Source organism: Sander lucioperca, chromosome 10, assembly GCF_008315115.2.
Source record: "Sander lucioperca isolate FBNREF2018 chromosome 10, SLUC_FBN_1.2, whole genome shotgun sequence".
Lineage (NCBI taxonomy): Eukaryota > Metazoa > Chordata > Actinopteri > Perciformes > Percidae > Sander > Sander lucioperca.
The window spans coordinates 35,293,324-35,313,678 of NC_050182.1; the positions used below are offsets into that span (position 1 = coordinate 35,293,324).

Sequence of the window (20,355 nt, forward strand, 5' to 3'; positions counted from 1 at the left end):
GAAACTGTTGAGGATGCCAGCTATTGTTTTGGTATAGACAATTGATCCAGTAAACACATACTGTACTGTAGCCTACAGTGTCCCCCAACCACCTACACACACATGTGTGTGTTTATGCTATGTATCCTACAGTATGTTCCCTTTGCTAACATGAAAGCCCTGTCATCACCCCATGGCCTTGTTGGCTGAGAAAATAAAAGGGAAGTTGGACAATCTGACCTATATGTCTTTGCTCTGGAGGAAGAGAAGCAGACATATCACTGACTTAACTAAAGAGTTGAGTAGGGTAGATTGGTTGACAAGGATCACAGAGTCACACAGTGGGGCGAGAAGGAGAGAAAAGGAGTTGCAAAAAGAGGGGAGCAGGTGACTGAGGAAACAAAACAAGCAACAGCTGCAGAACAGAAGGAAGAGAAGAAGATGGGTGGACGAGTGGCCCAGAGCTGCTGGCTGCTGCTCACACTCTCTCTGAAAGGTAAGATCCTGTGTGAAAGTACCAGCAACATTCCTGACGGCACCCACATTTAGTATTGTGAAGATCAGCTGGCACAGCATCTGTCTGGAGTTTCAAAATAGATTGAACAGAATTAACTGTTGAGCTTGACAGTTCTTTCTTACAGTGACATTAATGTGGCATAAACATCATAAAGCTCATGCCTGTGGTCACAACTGCTTTGAGGATTATTTCAGTGACGTGTGTAACACATTCACTGGGTCATATTGCAGTTGCCACAAAAAAAATCTTGGCAATTTTGTTCATTGTAAAATATTTTAATATTTCTCCCTGACTTACTTTGTTACTTTTTTTTTACATTACTCCCAAATAGCAAAAATGCATCTAGTGAGTTGAGACTGAGTGCATTCCTTCTGAGCAGACACATACCGCATTATTTGCACCTTGCACAACCTTGCACAATCATTACCAGTGAAACAGTTGTACATTTTTACTCCCCAACTTGCACATTAAGTTTATCTATATCTATCGAAACAGTTGTACATTTTATTTCCAAATTGTATATATTTTAAATATTGCTAGTGTATTATTCTATTATTATTTCATGTATATTGTTTCCTATTATTTAATGTTTACTCTGTATGTGTGCTGTGTGTCTGAAATTTTGCTGCTGCAACAACGTTATTTCTCATTTTTTGGGATCAATAAAAAATCTATCTATCTATCTATCTATCTTATAGTACTGATATTAATAAAAAAGTCAAAATAGGCCATATTGCCTAGAAAATACAAATGTATTTTTATAGCGCACAGTACAACTGTGTATTTCTTTTACTTTTAATCTGTAAAATAAAAGTAACACAACGTAACTTGGTGGTTAACTTGCTATATTTTCACACATATTCTCTGCCCCTCAGGTATTCTTGCAGGTGATTGGTCAGTTTATCTCCCCTCCAGTCCTATCTGTGCTGTGATTGGTTCCTCTGTTGTTCTCCCTTGTTCCTATGACTACCCCCAAAGTTCTAATGAAACCAAGGAAGAGGGACGGCTCTCTTCTCAGGTAATTCAATAAAGAAGGCATTGTTAGCAGTTGCAATACATCCTGCAGTGTGTCTTTAACCAGAAGAATTCCTCTGCAAGAGCTCAGATCTGTAATCAGAAGGAATAGAAATGTGCAGCTACAGAGGGGTGATTAAGGATGACTAACTAACTTAAGCTGGCAATTAAAGTTTGGGGAGTGGTTAAAACATCTAGAGTTAACACAAACATAACATCTGCTATTTTACAGTAAGCCTACTTTATCCCTAGTTTAAAAGCTCTGTATCTTCTATTTTTAGCAACTCCTTTATTTTTCTTTATTAGGGTGGTGGAGAAGAAGGACAAAAGTACAAAGTTTTGTCTGAAATGTGGTGTCTCGAAGACAGTCGCTGTATCACACCAAGGTATTGTTGAAAACGCACAGAAACACCTGCCATTCATTTAAGCATATAGAACTAATAGCATAGGGGTTAGACAAAATAAATATCTAAGTCTGTCTGTCTGTCCGTCTCAGATATGTCTTCCACAGTGACGGTGTCTTCCCAGATCCATCCTACCAGAGCAGGGTGGAGTACCTGGGACAACCAGGAACAAAAAACTGTTCTCTGAGGATTTCTGATCTGAAGCAGTCGGACAGCGGAACATACGTATTTTACCTCATCACCAGCCACCCTACACAGAAGATGCCAGAGCAGAGCGGTACACAGCTCCTGGTGACAGGTGGGAATCTTTCATTGTAATACTACAACTGATCATAATCAACACGATCATCACAAACATCAATCAATAGATCCTCATTTGTAGAGTTGCGAGGCATTTAAGAAAAAAAGAAATGTAAAGCAAAATTTAATATGGCAACATCATCATCACAACACATAGTACATCCGTATGTTCTTTTCCAACGTGTTGTTTATGCCAGTGTTTTATTTTAAATGCAAAGTAGGGAGCTGCTTTTATTAAATGGTGCTTTGAGTTTCACCCATGATTGACATTTATCTCAGAATCTTAACTGACAGTCTCAGTTTGCACTGACCAACCAGTTTGCACTGACCACAGTAGACAAGCCACAGTCATTTGATTTGTCCTTCCTCTATGTTGTGACTGGTTTTGTCCTTTGTGTCACACTGGCACACTGTCTTACTGCCTGTCTGTCTAGTGCTCCATGTCTGTCTGCCTGGGAGTAACTGCCCGGTTACAATAACTGTGTTGAGTTGTAGGTTTCTGGTAGTCGTTGTTTAAGAAACAAAGATAACTAAGAATATTTGTACTTTGCTAACTTCATTACTTCTTTAATTCGATAACAAGTGCTGATGTTTGAACCACTTCCTTAATGCAACTCTGTGTTTGACACTTTGTGCTATTTATGAGAAGTAGAACTGAAACTGACCACTGACTGCAAATTAAGTAATGTATAAACTCAGTTCGACATCATTCTTATGTCAAAGGCCAGTTGTATGGTTCCAATTAACGACCTATATTTATGATGACAATCACTCACATCCAAACATGTAGGGATAAACTGGTAACTTGTCTTTGCTGAACTTTAAAAAAGAAGAAGAGGGATTTAGAGCAATTTAAGGTATTAGAGCCTGTAGAAACGCAATCTCATTTTGTGTGTCTAGGATGAGGTGTTGTTCCACCACAAAGATATTATTATGAAATAATTGAGAAACATCCGTGTGAACTTCCTCTTATTGTTTTCTTGTTTTTCTGTCTGTTGCCATGCCATGTCATCCTTTGTGAATAAATCCCACGAAGTACTGATAATCTGTAGGATGAGCTAAACAATGAAACATGGTAGAATACAGGAGAATATAAATGAATTATAGAGACAAGTTGGATATTTGCATTCGTCTGAAAGATTTTCAACTCAGATTGGGTACAAACAAATAAATAGACTTTTAGACTATCATATACAGTAGAGAAAAAAACTATAATAATAGTAGAGTTAAATTAATTCAACAGGGAGAAATATCCAAAATGATTAAATAATCTGAAATGATCTGGCAGGTGTTTGGATCTTTAACCACAGTGTTTCTAAAGTCCTGGCCAAGGCCCTAAACAGGGAGCGTCGTACAGTTGTTGGTAACAAATCACTAAACTCCTGGAAACAGTCTGCAGACACAAAACATTGTATGTCAATATTTCTTACCAAGCAATTGTGATTTTTCCCTGCTGAAATACACACAGGGATTGACTAACCAGTCAAATGATGAATTTTGTCTACAAACTGTACTTAAATATCTCAAGTAAGTCTGCAGTGCACTTTCCTGATTTCCTAACCTTTGTTTTCTCCAGACTCCCCCAGCGCAGTCACAGTGTCAGCAAGTCCCTCCAGTGCCATCACAGAGGGCGGGGCCTTACGCCTGGCCTGCTGCAGCCCTGCGGCCAGTCCACAGGCCCGTTACAGATGGTACAGGAGCACAAGCACCAGCCCGAGACATATTGGACAGGTGTGGAACATCAGTGAGGTTACCTCTGATGACTCTGGCAGCTACTATTGTCAGATACAGACTGGAGAAAAAGTGCAGAACTCAACAGTGCTGCTCGTTGACGTAGAGTGTAGGTGAAGTTCCTTCCTGATTTAAATTCATATTTAGCCTGTTGCTGTGCTTAACATTAAATTAAGCCTAGCGTTAGTTCATGCAGGACACTAAACCAATCACAGCCATTCTCACATCAAGGCGGTCCTTTCAAATGTGACTCCCTCCTCAATGGTCCCTGCTACACTGACGCTGCTTCACTCACTGCTGCTGCACTGCAGCTACCTTCCTAATTCAGAGTACTAACATGACTCAAAGTTTAAAAAAAATGTTTTAATGTCTTTCTTTTGGCTCACTCTTTTTTACCCAGGGGTGTGTCTGCATGGTGCTCCTTATCTCAGCTTAGCATGCTGCTTGGCTGGTCCAGGGAGCATTATCAAGAGGATGCATAACTGTATTTTCATTTGTTGCAATAAATGTTGAAATCTTTGACGAGAGTGTTCCTGACTGAACAAAAGTTAAGCAAGGTGCTTGTGACGGAGCATTTTCAACTTAGAATTTATTGAGAAATTCTTCGCTGGATGAAGAAACTTCCCTGCACAGTTTGAAAATGTGGTTAAAATTTAGTTGAAGAATGGGTTAAAAGCAGTCAGTGTTTAGACAGGATCTCATATGACTTTAAGCCAGGTGTAACTGACCTTTCATCTCCTTCCTGTCTAGACTCTCCTCAAAACACAGCTGTCTCAGTCTCTCCTGCTGGAGAGCAACAAGACGGGCTTCCTGTCACTCTGACCTGCAGCAGTGATGCTAACCCGCCTGTCCACACATTCACCTGGTACCAGGGCAAAGCGTGTTTATCTACAGCAGACAAAAGCTTTCACCGAGCAAGACAATCCACGGCTACATCCACAGGACGAGGCCCGACACTCAGCAGTGCCAACATCACCACTCAGGAACATGGGCAGCACTGCTGCGTTGCACGCAACAGACATGGATCACAGACTGACAGCGTAACACTCAAAGGTTCCAGAGGTGGGTGAATAAATGTTTTGCAGTTTTCAGTGGCAACCTGTTTGCTCCGCAATCCTGCAGAAAATAGTCCCAGAGTAACACATGGCCAAACCTTAACTAGGATGCAACAGAAAAATGACTTTGTCCAGTTAATATTTAGTTCAAATATTTTGCCCATTTTGCATTTAAATCCGTAAAAAAAAAAAAACACTAGCTCTGCTGCCATGACTCCCAACATTATGAAATACCTTTACATTTTACATACTCAGCACCAAGACCTTCTTGGTCCAAGCTCTAGCCATCCACATGCACATTGTATTAAAGATTATACTGCCTGAGACAGTTTGTTCTGGTTCTAATCCCAGTTCTGTCCACTACAGCAACGACCCCGTCTGACTCTTCAGGAGTTAGATTGACACTTATTGGAGTAACCATCGGGGTTCTACTGGCTATCGTGGCCATAGTGGCCATTCTCTTAACAAAGTGAGTTCTTTGCTTCTCATAAAGCTGATTAGTATGATTGTATTTATTTGTTTCCTGTTATTAGTTCTATCACCATCTTCTTCAGGAATCTTAAGAGGTACGGAACTGTACTGTTGGGTTGGTGGATAGTATAAGTAAAATAATGTAATTTCAAAAAATCTCTTCCTGCTTGCATCACTTATAACAAAAGAGCTCATATTTATAAAACGTGTGTGGTTAAAAAGATCCAATGTGTAACACACAGCCTAACAAGAAGTGAAACTGGGTCTGAAAATACCTGATGCATCATTCATAACAGTGTGCATTCACATAATAGTTTCTTGAACTGATGCCCATGGTGTAAACATTAGCCAACGATCTTCAGTGTCTGAGTTTGAGTAACATACAGTGTTAATGCATTATTTATTATATTTTAAGAAACATTTATCACGATTAACTTCACTTAATAATGTAAATTACAATGTTTTTTTTAAATATTTGTCTGTCCTTTCAGGAGACGGAAATCATCAAGACACCAGTCGTATGTCCTGACTGAGACAACTGCTCCAGCACCTTAAGGACTCAAAAAAAAAACACACCAAAAAAAAAACACCATACAACCACCAGAGGGCTATTTCACAAAACCAAGATAAGGGATTATGCCAGGATTTTCCAGTTATCCTGGATGAATTTAGCCTTGACTCGGTTACACAAAAGCAGAGGCACCTAAGTTATCATGGAGATTTTTTCTGTACAGCTAGCCTGGGCCCAACCAGGCTAACAGCCAGGATTTATTAATCCTGGAGCCTTTTCAGAGACCTTATTCATTTTATTGTATTATTTTTATTTTATAAGTAACTCAAGATAGGTAGATATTTTTCTTAATACCCTCGGACACTCTTGTGCTTTTACCTTCATGTTGCCAAGTAAAGCCATAATACAAGCAGATACCATCAAATTATATTGCATCACATGCTGTAGCACATTTTGGCCTGCTTGAGCCGCCCAAACCCGAAGATCATATGATATGATTGCTGTACATTCAAGCAAGCATGACATAATGCTGAAACCTTTAGTTCTTGGATTTCAATGTACTGAGCTTAACGAGGAGGAACTTGGCTCACTTGGGCTTTAATCTATTCTGTTCATCTGATTGTCTGATTTCATTTGTTTAAGCGTGATTGTGCTTAGGGTTAAGCTAAATGCTGCTGTCAGGATTTAACCAAGCAATCTTCTAGAAATAAAATATTTATTATAACTGAGAAAATTTACTGAAAATCCTCAGTCGCCCCTTCTCATTACCGAAATCTCTCTACTTTGTGCTCTAGTCTGTTGAAGTGTTGCAGGAACAGATATGAATTTGAATACATCCTCCATGGTTTATCACATATGACGACCACAGATGACAACCGGAGTTGTTGTTCGCGCTTGGATTTTAACAACACGCCACGGAGTGCACCCAGTACTGTTCTATAAACAATTTCCAGAAACAGCTGTAATTGAAAGATGATGATGAGCATGAAGATGCAGTCAGGAAATAAAGTCATAATGAGCCAATTAAAAGCTGTAAGCAGTATGGACTGGGTCACATCTGCTTGGTTTTGAATAAACTCTTCAGTGTGATAAGGCTCTAACAGATACTGACCAGAGCCTGACCATGAAAACCAGGAGGACAGTGACTCTGATGCCCGGACATCCATTTACAAAATGGTCTTGGATATCAACTTTTCATCTCATTAGTCTTTCGAATTTTGCTTTTTTCTGATTTATGGTCTTAAAGCAAGCTGAGTACATAAGTAGTGCACACATCTATTTTTGAATGCTAATTAAGTAAACAAGGAAGTACATTACTTCATTTCTAAAATATTTAAAGAGATAATTTTACATACTATATGTGCACATCAGTTCATTGGGTTGCTTTTACTGTACATTTTTAACAGTTATTTGATGCTTTAATGAGAATAGAGGTAAGTAGTGGCACACTGTGATGCCCCTTTGTTGTCATTTGGGTGTTTTTGCTGTCTACATTGTGGAGATGTGTCCTATTTTGTGACTCCTGTTTGCAGGTTACTAATTAGATTAACTCAGCTGCAGTATCCTCGGCCTCCTCTCTCCATGCTGTCTCCACAGGCACACCAAGATTTGGTTAGGTTATGTTGTCTTAGGTTTGTCTTTTGCTGAGTTCACACTTTGCAACACCAACACACACTCACCCAGCACACCCTAATCCACTGATTTCTACATCCCATTCTGTATATAGTTAATTTGGTCTAATTTGGTTTAGTTTGATTTAATAAAGTATTGTTTAAACATTTAACATGGTGTCATCTCCCCCACTTGTCACGACCTGGCTCAAGTGGTCATAACAAAGACGTTTACTGCAGCTTAAGAAGCCTCAGCACACCAGACCCAGGTGAGCTGATACTCTAATTAGTAACCTGCAAACAGGAGGCACAACATAGGACACAATGTAGACAGCAAAAACACTCAAATGACCCCAAAGGGTCATCATCACACACACATATTGTAATGCCACTGATTACATCATATCTTTTTAAAGCTGGTTGAAGCTACAGTGTATGTCATCATCATGAGATTTGCTCTAAATCGTATGTATTTAGTATAGTGAAGAGTTATACCGAGATTTGCAACATGTGTGATATCTTCCATCCATTTTTCAACAACTGTTCAAAAAGAAAATTGCCTTTAAAATAAGAGAGTTTGTTAAGTTTATTGTATAAGAAAACATATACTTATATGAAATAAAAACACGATGTATACAGTGATTACAGCAGCTAGTTGGAAATGCTTGTTATTTTTCATGCAGGTGTGAAATGTCTTTACAGTAGTCAGTAGTTTTCACCAGAAGGTACACAAAAAGATTATTGAATAGCGATTACAGGTTACTACCATATTAACCAAAGTCCTGCCATCTGTGTGTATGTGGCATATGTTGATCAGTTTACAGATGAAACAAACAAACTTTAAAATGCATTGACCTCATAAATGCTGTGCTGTTGTGGTTATTTCTGTTACAATTTCAAACACTAAATATGATAAAATCTTAATATTAAACCTTAACAAACCTCAACCCTAACAACCCTAAAACCTAAAAGCTAGGGTTGTGGTTAATAATGTAAATAATATTTCTAATTTAGTGGAATGAAGGTGACACATCATTTACAAGAAGTGATCATTTACAAGAACATCATTTGCATGAGTATTTTGAACTCAAGATGGCAGCATATCCTGGTTCGACCACAATGATTGTGGATACAGTCTGTTGTACCAGCAGTGAACCACTGAAAAATGTTAGGCAACTATACTGTACTTTCATAACTTAAGTTACTAAATTAAGCTATTTTCTCATTAAAGTATTGTTGCCTAACATTTGCAAGGTTGGGTAAAGTTACAATTCCCTTCTGTCTTCTCATGAGAAGTACTTGATGTTTACACAGACAGGAGTCAGGAAGGAATGAGAGGTGTTGCTGCATTTTCATGTCAGGAAACTAGCTGCTCAGCAACTATGTTGAGTTCTAGGCAACGTACAAAGCACAGACATTCTTGTGCAGGTCATGTATCTGGTTTAATGAAATGTCATCAGGCTCAGGCGGAGGGAGACAACAGACATTTCCTTCTCTGTAAACCTGTTTGTTTGCTTTTTACCCATTTAGGCAATGCTGATGTTTTCATAATCACGGCTGTTTTCCTGAAACATAACCGGGCAACATTAGACATTTGGTGTTAAACTCTCATTCATTTATTTAAACTGAACCAAGAGAAGGTCTTACCTCTTTATCCACAGCAGAACTACGTCTCTGCCTCCTTTAACAATGAAAAACAAAAAGGACGTACATTGACCTCTTCCAACATTTCATGACATGTCATAAAATGAAATGTTACAGTCCAAAATCAAGAGTGTTGTGTTTAACTTAACTTACCATGCCCAGATAATAACCAGTGGAAGCAACAGGCCAATACAGACTTTGACTCCAATACCAACAAAGATGATGACACGGTTAACTGTTAGTAGAGTTTGAAAAAAACTGTGTGAGAAATTAAACTAACGGCATCTCATATTTTCAGATATAGTTAGAAATGTTCAGCAAATACATTGTAAAAATGTAGTCCATTTTTGAAATCCACAGTACTATATTTTCTTAAAATCAGCCCATTTTAACAAGCAGTTTGGTATTCAACTGTAGATTTATGGTTGTGATGAATAAAATGTGATTCTCTTTCCACCATGGGTGATTCCAGGATTTCTTTAGTGGGGTGGCACAGGGGGAGGGGGACCAATAATCAGGATGGATAGGATAGAGCAACACAATGTAATTCTGCTAAATAAAACATCACACATTATTAGTTTCACTTGTTTTCATTTTAAACAAATTGTGTATCCGAATACAATACGCATTTTCTATAGGCTCAGTCTGCCACTTTTTAAAAAACAATTCCAGTGCTGATTCTATGGTATCAGAATTTTGGATAGTCATCATGGAAACATTAATTGGTCATGTGACAAGGGCTGGGGAAATTGGCAGAACAGGCAGCCAAGGGACAGTGCTCTGATCCAATGGAAATCACAATTGTCAGATTGACTGCAATAATCAATACAATCGCTGAACATGTTGTAATCTGCTTATCTTCCCTGCATACTCACTGTCTGCATCACCCGCTGTCAGCAGCACCTCAGTTGAGTTGTTTTGCCCCAGTGGGTTCCTGGCCTGGCAGAGGTAGAGTCCAGAGTGGGACGCCTCCACAGAGGGGAGAGACAGCACCTGTCCTGAGCCCACCTGGAGCAGGGAGCTGGAACTGGAAACAGAAGCCCTGTACCATGTGTAGTTGTCTGCTGCAGGGTTAGCAGCACTGCTGCAGCTCAGATTCACACTGCTGCCCTCTGTCAGGTGACCAGGATAACTTATCTCAACAGATACATTCAACGGGGGATCTGTATTAAAAACACAATCACTGTGCTGTTGTATACATTCACTCAGAGGATGTATTTTTTTGCGTACAAGTTTAAAAGAAAATAATAATGGAAGATCCTGACCATTTGTAGCTAAATTGTCAAAGCATATTCCTTTAAAGATTTAAAGACATAGTTCAACATTTTGGGAAATATGCATATTTGCTTTATTGCTGAGAGGTGGATGAGAAGACTGATACCACTCTCATATCTGTATGGTAAATACAAAGGTATACCAGCAGGAGTTGGTTAGCTTAGCTTAGCATAAAAACTGGAAACAGGAGAAACAGCTAGCCTGGCTGTGACTAAAAGAGCCAGCGGGAGCTCCTCTCAGTTAGACATGAGCTCACCTGAAATTTTAGGGGCCTCTAAAATATTTACAATATGCTTTTTTTGCCATGCATTTCGAATTTTCTGTATCTTCATCATCATGGGTAAAATTAGGCTATTATTGATGTACTGTATGTTCATTCATGAGAATGATTCATCACTAATTCGCTTCACAGTAATAAAGATACCGCCATATGGTTACATGCTATTCTTGCCACCACCGTCGGAGCATTGCGGCGCAATATCAAAAATGAGTGCGCTGTAGAGGTGCTGGTAGGTGGATTTGTTACTTTTGGACAGAGCCAGGCTAGCTTTTCCCCTCTGTTTACAGTCTTTGCACTAAGCTAAGCTAACTGGCTGCTGGCGGTAGCCTCTTATTTAATGGTCAGGCATGACAGTGGCATCAATCTTCTCATCTAACTCAATAAGTAGTTTCCCAAAATGTTGAACTATTCCTTTAGATTTATGCATCACAGAGTGAAATAGCAGTTTCTCAACCAACAATGTCATAATAAACATACTTACACTGAACATCCAGAGCCACAGAGTCAGATAGCACTGACTCCTGTCCTTCGACAGCACATAAATAATTCCCAGAATCCTCTGCTTGAGCCTGGAACACTGGTTTGGCTACTGGACGCCCATCTTTAAACCAAACTGTGTTGGAAAGTTGGCAGGATGTTCTACATTCAAGAGTCACAGTGTCTCCTGCTCTCACCCTGTCAGGGTACACTCTGGCACTCAGCTCTGGACACCAATCAGGTACAGAAACAGAGAGCATGATATTAGGGAAAAACTGAAAATATTGAATTTGAACAGTAACACTCGTTGTAGAATCATTTTACCTGTGACAGACAGATACACGGATGTTTTGCTCCGCCTTCCATACATCTGCGTATCAAACCTGAAGTAGTAATGTCCAGTGTTGTTATCCTGCAGGTCATCAATTGCCAGGCCACAGTCGTGCTGCTGGTCGCCAAGATATTTAAAACGATTTTGATATGAAGGAAGGTCTGAGAGCTTAACGCGTGTCCAGTTGCCATCTATTAATTTCCCTTTGTACCATGCAGTCCTGGTAACAATTTCACCATCTGTGTAGTTGTATGAGCACCTGAGATGCACTGATGATCCCTTTAAAGCACATGGATTTGGGTTTTCAAAAGTCACTGACCAACCAGCACTCACACTTCCTGCAGAGAGATCATGATGTCATGTAATTTGTTTTAATTAGGTTTATTGTTTATATGCAGAGTTAAAGGAACAATCAGAGGAAATGGAAACATACTCCTCAGCAACAATATTTCTTAAACCTTAGAATGTGACTTAAAAGAATTAAACAGAGTGAACTCATCAGAAAAGTCAAGACCCTTGGTCTGTTTTAGATGTGTAGATGTGCACAATGAAACCATTGGTTCTTCAAAAATTTAAGAAAAACATACTGAAATGAGATTTGGAAATTCTGTGTCAACAGCTGTGTTATAAATGCACCAAGCTCATTTGAACCTGCAACAAGTGGTTTTTGGCAGCCCTTTGGTACTCTCTACTGCTCCTTAAGTTTTTAGTTGAGCTCTGTTAAGTGTGTCAGAACTCAAGAGTTTCTGAATTATGGTGGCTGGACAGAAGAGAGAAATTTGAATGAGAATACCAAACTGAAACTATAAAAAAAGGGTTGGTCGGGTTGCAAACAGAAGGATGTCAGTCACTGTGAAAATGAAATCATGCCCTCGCTAGATGTGTTTATAAGAGTTTATTATGAACTAAATAGAATTAATTAAAGTCAATTTTAAAAATCCAATAAATAAAAATAGTAGTTATGGAAATAAATGCAATATTGCACTTTGTCTTGAAATGAAAATTGAAAAATAATCTCCCCATACCTGGTTTGAGGATCAGAAGCACGAGCATTGCGATCATCTTGTCCATCAACGCAAAACACAGAATTTAGAAATGGATGTAAGATTTGGGGATTGGATGTGATCTCTCATGAGTGGATGTGACAGCAAGCAGCATGAATCAGGAGGAAAGTTGTGAACGAGAATTATCAAAACATCAGATATAAGCATGATGCCACATCACACGTTTACAGTATGTGATGGGAGGAGTCAGCTGGTCCCCTGAATTATTTGTGTGCATATATTTCTCTATACCCAAGAGGGAGTGTAGAATGAGTCATCAAAAATAATTTAGTTTTACTGGAAATTTAGATGTATGTTAACATTTAAAAAATTGCATTATGTGGACTAAACAGTTAATGCAGAAAGGGTTAGGAACATGGGAAAGAAGAAGAAAAACACAAAAAGACTGACCATCTGTAAATGGGGAACTTGTGGTTGAAAGTTAATTTCCTGCATCTTGCATCCGGTCATGTCCAGCACACTGTTTTGTTGTTTCTTTCTCATGCTTATTTCCTATATTACTTTACTTCTGTGGCTACTTCAAATGTTTGTTTTTACAGTAAAACTAAAATCACTAGGTAGTCTTTGAAAGGGTAGTCTCCTGCTTCAACAGGGAGAATATCTGCCACTCAAACAGGAAGTTACTGCAGTTATTTATATTTTGGCAATGGCTTGGGTCCAGACCGAAATATGTCAAAAACTATTAGATGGATTGTCAATTTTTAACTGATAGTCATGATCTCTGGAGGAGAATTCGCTGACTTTTCCTCAAGCGCCACCAACAGGTTAAAGCTCTCAGATATTTTGGGAAATATACATCTACTAGTTGGACTGGCAAAAACAGTTTGCACAAACATTCATGATTCCTACACAATGTGGTCTAATAACTGACGTAATCCCTTGGCTTTTTGTCTAGTGCCACCATTTGTAGTTTTCATCTCATCTCTGGACAACTGTTGGAAGCACTGAGTGGAACATTTTTAAGGGCTGGATGATTTGTAACGCCTTTAGTGAGCCCCTGACTTTTCATCTATCCTACTGTGTGTTACAGTTTTTCTTGATTGCTTTGATGCAGCAGTCAATTCAGGGGGATTGTATGCACTTTGTGCAAAACAAAGTCTGATGGATTTGTAATGCTGAAATAGTCATTAGATAGTTGCATGCAGTATGGACGCCACTGTATAGCTACTCAAGATGGGCTTCTCTCATGGTCAATCCGTGGTTGATCACATGATGAATAAGTGTGGCCCTGATCTCATTAGAGATGGCTGTCCTTCTTCCTCTTCTTCCCTCCTCCTCCTCATTGTCGTCCCCTGTCTGTCCCTCCTCCTCCCCTTGCTCTCTGTCTATTGTTGGCATCCATTGTTCAAAACAGGTAAACTGACCTTTGACCTTTGTATAGGCCTATACTAAAGCATTGATTGGTTAGTGTTTAGTTAAGAATAATGTGTTTGCAAATGTGAGGAGTGTGTGTGAGCCCTGGTAAATAAGTGTAGCATTTTGATTGGTTGTGTTTAGAAAAGGAAGGCAAGTCACTTCCTGTTAGATTTTTGTGTCTTAGGTAGAGAATTGTGTGTAATGTTTTGAAAAAAGTGTTTTATGTAATTGAAAACTGAGTTAAAGGCTGAGAAATAGCTTATGGTTTTGGAGATTTGCTATGTAGTTTTGCACTTTGAGTGAGAGGTTTCAAAAATAGTGTGACATGAAAAGATGTTGTGTGTAAGTAGTTGGAAAAAACTGTACTGTAGAGTATAAGAAATAGCCACTATTGATACTCAGTCTCTTCTGTCTTGACGATGGGGCCACATGGCCTAACCCTGCAGACTAATTGCTAATTGAAGATTTGTGTGAAGGAGTGTTAAACAGGTGCTTCAGTGATTTCATACTGATGGAGGTAGTTTCTAATAGTTAGGAACAGATGGTTTCTGTTTGGTTACCATAGCTAAAACAATGGAGTTTGGACTGCTTGAATGACATCCGTGTTAACTGTTCTGCAAAAGGGTGGGGAAAATGTGTCAATCCAATGAGAAAGGGTTAACATATTTGCAAGAGGTGTCTTCTGCTCTGCTGAGACAGTGATGATGAAAACTGAGTGGATCCCAGTTTCTTTAAGCAGGTCAAAGCAATCAAGAAAAACTGTAAGTGCCAATTAGCAAAATGTTAAGTTCAGTGTCACAGAGCAGCTAGCATGGCTGTAGACTCTTAGTTTTGTTATCAAGCAGGAAGAAGAGCCTAAATCTACTCTTCCTCTTTCAACTTTATATAATCCATTGTCTCAATGTCTAACAATAAACAACACACATATAATTACATAATTGGCACAGGACACACTTGTTTTCATTTTAAACAAATTGTGTATCCGAATACAATACACATTTTCTATAGGCTCAGTCTGCCACTTTTTAAAAAACAATTCCAGTGCTGATTCTATGGTATCAGAATTTTGGATAGTCATCATGGAAACATTAATTGGTCATGTGACAAGGGCTGGGGAAATTGGCAGAACAGGCAGCCAAGGGACAGTGCTCTGATCCAATGGAAATCACAATTGTCAGATTGACTGCAATAATCAATACAATCGCTGAACATGTTGTAATCTGCCTATCTTCCATGCATACTCACTGTCTGCATCACCCGCTGTCAGCAGCACCTCAGTTGAGTTGTTTTGCCCCAGTGGGTTCCTGGCCTGGCAGAGGTAGAGTCCAGAGTGGGACGCCTCCACAGAGGGGAGAGACAGCACCTGTCCTGAGCCCACCTGGAGCAGGGAGCTGGAACTGGAAACAGAAGCCCTGTACCATGTGTAGTTGTCTGCTGCAGGGTTAGCAGCACTGCTGCAGCTCAGATTCACACTGCTGCCCTCTGTCAGGTGACCAGGATAACTTATCTCAACAGATACATTCAACGGGGGATCTGTATTAAAAACACAATCACTGTGCTGTTGTATACATTCACTCAGAGGATGTATTTTTTGTGTACAAGTTTAAAAGGAAATAATAATGGAAGATCCTGACCATTTGTAGCTAAATTGTCAAAGCATATTCCTTTAAAGATTTAAAGACATAGTTCAACATTTTGGGAAATATGCATATTTGCTTTATTGCTGAGAGGTGGATGAGAAGACTGATACCACTCTCATATCTGTATGGTAAATACAAAGGTATACCAGCAGGAGTTGGTTAGCTTAGCTTAGCATAAAAACTGGAAACAGGAGAAACAGCTAGCCTGGCTGTGACTAAAAGAGCCAGCGGGAGCTCCTCTCAGTTAGACATGAGCTCACCTGAAATTTTGGGGGCCTCTAAAATATTTACAATATGCTTTTTTTGCCATGCATTTCGAATTTTCTGTATCTTCATCATCATGGGTAAAATTAGGCTATTATTGATGTACTGTATGTTCATTCATGAGAATGATTCATCACTAATTCGCTTCACAGTAATAAAGATACCGCCATATGGTTACATGCTATTCTTGCCACCACCGTCGGAGCATTGCGGCGCAATATCAAAAATGAGTGCGCTGTAGAGGTGCTGGTAGGTGGATTTGTTACTTTTGGACAGAGCCAGGCTAGCTTTTCCCCTCTGTTTACATTCTTTGCACTAAGCTAAGCTAACTGGCTGCTGGCGGTAGCCTCTTATTTAATGGTCAGGCATGACAGTGGCATCAATCTTCTCATCTAACTCAATAAGTAGTTTCCCAAAATGTTGAACTATTCCTTTAGATTTATGCATCACAGAGTGAAATAGCAGTTTCTCAACCAACAATGTCATAATAAACATACTTACACTGAACATCCAGAGCCACAGAGTCAGATAGCACTGAGTCCTGTCCTTCGACAGCACATAAATAATTCCCAGAATCCTCTGCTTGAGCCTGGAACACTGGTTTGGCTACTGGACGCCCATCTTTAAACCAAACTGTGTTGGAAAGTTGGCAGGATGTTCTACATTCAAGAGTCACAGTGTCTCCTGCTCTCACCCTGTCAGGGTACACTCTGGCACTCAGCTCTGGACACCAATCAGGTACAGAAACAGAGAGCATGATATTAGGGAAAAACTGAAAATATTGAATTTGAACAGTAACACTCGTTGTAGAATCATTTTACCTGTGACAGACAGATACACGGATGTTTTGCTCCGCCTTCCATACATCTGCGTATCAAACCTGAAGTAGTAATGTCCAGTGTCGTTATCCTGCAGGTCATCAATTGCCAGGCCACAGTCGTGCTGCTGGTCGCCAAGATATTTAAAACGATTTTGATATGAAGGAAGGTCTGAGAGCTTAACGCGTGTCCAGTTGCCATCTATTAATTTCCCTTTGTACCATGCAGTCCTGGTAACAATTTCACCATCTGTGTAGTTGTATGAGCACCTGAGATGCACTGATGATCCCTTTAAAGCACATGGATTTGGGTTTTCAAAAGTCACTGACCAACCAGCACTCATACTTCCTGCAGAGAGATCATGATGTCATGTAATTTGTTTTAATTAGGTTTATTGTTTATATGCAGAGTTAAAGGAACAATCAGAGGAAATGGAAACATACTCCTCAGCAACAATATTTCTTAAACCTTAGAATGTGACTTAAAAGAATTAAACAGAGTGAACTCATCAGAAAAGTCAAGACCCTTGGTCTGTTTTAGATGTGTAGATGTGCACAATGAAACCATTGGTTCTTCAAAAATTTAAGAAAAACATACTGAAATGAGATTTGGAAATTCTGTGTCAACAGCTGTGTTATAAATGCACCAAGCTCATTTGAACCTGCAACAAGTGGTTTTTGGCAGCCCTTTGGTACTCTCTACTGCTCCTTAAGTTTTTAGTTGAGCTCTGTTAAGTGTGTCAGAACTCAAGAGTTTCTGAATTATGGTGGCTGGACAGAAGAGAGAAATTTGAATGAGAATACCAAACTGAAACTATAAAAAAAGGGTTGGTCGGGTTGCAAACAGAAGGATGTCAGTCACTGTGAAAATGAAATCATGCCCTCGCTAGATGTGTTTATAAGAGTTTATTATGAACTAAATAGAATTAATTAAAGTCAATTTTAAAAATCCAATAAATAAAAATAGTAGTTATGGAAATAAATGCAATATTGCACTTTGTCTTGAAATGAAAATTGAAAAATAATCTCCCCATACCTGGTTTGAGGATCAGAAGCACGAGCATTGCGATCATCTTGTCCATCAACGCAAAACACAGAATTTAGAAATGGATGTAAGATTTGGGGATTGGATGTGATCTCTCATGAGTGGATGTGACAGCAAGCAGCATGAATCAGGAGGAAAGTTGTGAACGAGAATTATCAAAACATCAGATATAAGCATGATGCCACATCACACGTTTACAGTATGTGATGGGAGGAGTCAGCTGGTCCCCTGAATTATTTGTGTGCATATATTTCTCTATACCCAAGAGGGAGTGTAGAATGAGTCATCAAAAATAATTTAGTTTTACTGGAAATTTAGATGTATGTTAACATTTAAAAAATTGCATTATGTGGACTAAACAGTTAATGCAGAAAGGGTTAGGAACATGGGAAAGAAGAAGAAAAACACAAAAAGACTGACCATCTGTAAATGGGGAACTTGTGGTTGAAAGTTAATTTCCTGCATCTTGCATCCGGTCATGTCCAGCACACTGTTTTGTTGTTTCTTTCTCATGCTTATTTCCTATATTACTTTACTTCTGTGGCTACTTCAAATGTTTGTTTTTACAGTAAAACTAAAATCACTAGGTAGTCTTTGAAAGGGTAGTCTCCTGCTTCAACAGGGAGAATATCTGCCACTCAAACAGGAAGTTACTGCAGTTATTTATATTTTGGCAATGGCTTGGGTCCAGACCGAAATATGTCAAAAACTATTAGATGGATTGTCAATTTTTAACTGATAGTCATGATCTCTGGAGGAGAATTCGCTGACTTTTCCTCAAGCGCCACCAACAGGTTAAAGCTCTCAGATATTTTGGGAAATATACATCTACTAGTTGGACTGGCAAAAACAGTTTGCACAAACATTCATGATTCCTACACAATGTGGTCTAATAACTGACGTAATCCCTTGGCTTTTTGTCTAGTGCCACCATTTGTAGTTTTCATCTCATCTCTGGACAACTGTTGGAAGCACTGAGTGGAACATTTTTAAGGGCTGGATGATTTGTAACGCCTTTAGTGAGCCCCTGACTTTTCATCTATCCTACTGTGTGTTACAGTTTTTCTTGATTGCTTTGATGCAGCAGTCAATTCAGGGGGATTGTATGCACTTTGTGCAAAACAAAGTCTGATGGATTTGTAATGCTGAAATAGTCATTAGATAGTTGCATGCAGTATGGACGCCACTGTATAGCTACTCAAGATGGGCTTCTCTCATGGTCAATCCGTGGTTGATCACATGATGAATAAGTGTGGCCCTGATCTCTTAGAGATGGCTGTCCTTCTTCCTCTTCTTCCCTCCTCCTCCTCCTCATTGTCGTCCCCTGTCTGTCCCTCCTCCTCCCCTTGCTCTCTGTCTATTGTTGGCATCCATTGTTCAAAACAGGTAAACTGACCTTTGACCTTTGTATAGGCCTATACTAAAGCATTGATTGGTTAGTGTTTAGTTAAGCATAATGTGTTTGCAAATGTGAGGAGTGTGTGTGAGCCCTGGTAAATAAGTGTAGCATTTTGATTGGTTGTGTTTAGAAAAGGAAGGCAAGTCACTTCCTGTTAGATTTTTGTGTCTTAGGTAGAGAATTGTGTGTAATGTTTTGAAAAAAGTGTTTTATGTAATTGAAAACTGAGTTAAAGGCTGAGAAATAGCTTATGGTTTTGGAGATTTGCTATGTAGTTTTGCACTTTGAGTGAGAGGTTTCAAAAATAGTGTGACATGAAAAGATGTTGTGTGTAAGTAGTTGGAAAAAACTGTACTGTAGAGTATAAGAAATAGCCACTATTGATACTCAGTCTCTTCTGTCTTGACGATGGGGCCACATGGCCTAACCCTGCAGACTAATTGCTAATTGAAGATTTGTGTGAAGGAGTGTCAAACAGGTACTTCAGTGATTTCATACTGATGTAGGTAGTTTCTAATAGTTAGGAACAGATGGTTTCTGTTTGGTTACCATAGCTAAAACAATGGAGTTTGGACTGCTTGAATGACATCCGTGTTAACTGTTCTGCAAAAGGGTGGGGAAAATGTGTCAATCCAATGAGAAAGGGTTAACATATTTGCAAGAGGTGTCTTCTGCTCTGCTGAGACAGTGATGATGAAAACTGAGTGGATCCCAGTTTCTTTAAGCAGGTCAAAGCAATCAAGAAAAACTGTAAGTGCCAATTAGCAAAATGTTAAGTTCAGTGTCACAGAGCAGCTAGCATGGCTGTAGACTCTTAGTTTTGTTATCAAGCAGGAAGAAGAGCCTAAATCTACTCTTCCTCTTTCAACTTTATATAATCCATTGTCTCAATGTCTAACAATAAACAACACACATATAATTACATAATTGGCACAGGGCATTCAAACAACAATAAGTGCATAAATAAGCAAGTATGCGTTGAAAAGTAATGCATTTTGTGTGTGTGTGTGTGTGTGTGTGTGTGTGTGTGTGTGTGTGTGTGTGTGTGTGTGTGTGTGTGTGTATTACTTCCAGAAACTATTTTTGGCTCAGACTGGCCCTGCTCAACCTGTTTGTTTCTCTTTCGCAGAAATGCACCATCAGGGAAATGTCCAGGTTCCTTCAGGTGCCG

At 39.2% G+C, this 20,355-nt stretch overlaps 2 protein-coding genes across 3 annotated transcripts; one reads left to right on the forward strand and one right to left on the reverse strand.

The window, feature by feature from the left end:
* Positions 1–35: 35 nt before the first annotated feature.
* LOC116035247 (sialoadhesin-like) lies at positions 36–7,441 on the forward strand. The gene is made up of 8 exons (XM_031278239.2): positions 36–475; positions 1,372–1,514; positions 1,817–1,896; positions 2,007–2,212; positions 3,791–4,054; positions 4,696–5,007; positions 5,367–5,469; positions 5,963–7,441. Exons 1-8 carry the CDS (start codon positions 421–423, stop codon positions 6,024–6,026), a joined length of 1,227 nt encoding a protein of 408 aa, XP_031134099.2. The 5' UTR covers positions 36–420; the 3' UTR covers positions 6,027–7,441.
* A 712-nt stretch (positions 7,442–8,153) lies between these two features.
* LOC116035246 (B-cell receptor CD22-like) lies at positions 8,154–18,665 on the reverse strand. 2 transcript variants are annotated; one of them, XM_036006111.1, is made up of 10 exons: positions 17,777–18,665; positions 16,745–17,089; positions 16,425–16,646; positions 15,265–15,552; positions 11,593–11,937; positions 11,273–11,494; positions 10,112–10,399; positions 9,390–9,471; positions 9,240–9,273; positions 8,154–9,157 (listed from the first exon to the last, which is right to left on the reverse strand). In XM_036006111.1, exons 1-10 carry the CDS (start codon positions 17,820–17,822, stop codon positions 9,119–9,121), a joined length of 1,911 nt encoding a protein of 636 aa, XP_035862004.1. In that variant the 5' UTR covers positions 17,823–18,665; the 3' UTR covers positions 8,154–9,118. The 2 variants fall into 2 exon arrangements, with proteins under 2 accessions (XP_035862004.1, XP_031134098.2); XM_031278238.2 differs by lacking the exons at positions 15,265–15,552; positions 16,425–16,646; positions 16,745–17,089; positions 17,777–18,665 and adding an exon at positions 12,625–13,507.
* Positions 18,666–20,355: the final 1,690 nt, after the last annotated feature.

Excerpts from the sequence above, each read along its gene's own strand:
- LOC116035247 (XM_031278239.2), top strand. The coding sequence starts at position 421 with ATGGGTGGACGAGTGGCCCAGAGCTGCTGGCTGCTGCTCACACTCTCT. Across the intron at positions 2,213-3,790 it reads TACACAGCTCCTGGTGACAG|ACTCCCCCAGCGCAGTCACA; the intron begins GTGGGAATCTTT and ends TGTTTTCTCCAG. Across the intron at positions 4,055-4,695 it reads GCTGCTCGTTGACGTAGAGT|ACTCTCCTCAAAACACAGCT; the intron begins GTAGGTGAAGTT and ends CTTCCTGTCTAG.
- LOC116035246 (XM_036006111.1), bottom strand. The coding sequence starts at position 17,822 with ATGGACAAGATGATCGCAATGCTCGTGCTTCTGATCCTCAAACCAG. Across the intron at positions 16,647-16,744 it reads CGTGTATCTGTCTGTCACAG|AGCTGAGTGCCAGAGTGTAC; the intron begins GTAAAATGATTC and ends ATTGGTGTCCAG. Across the intron at positions 11,938-15,264 it reads GACAGCGGGTGATGCAGACA|GAAGTGTGAGTGCTGGTTGG; the intron begins GTGAGTATGCAT and ends ATCTCTCTGCAG.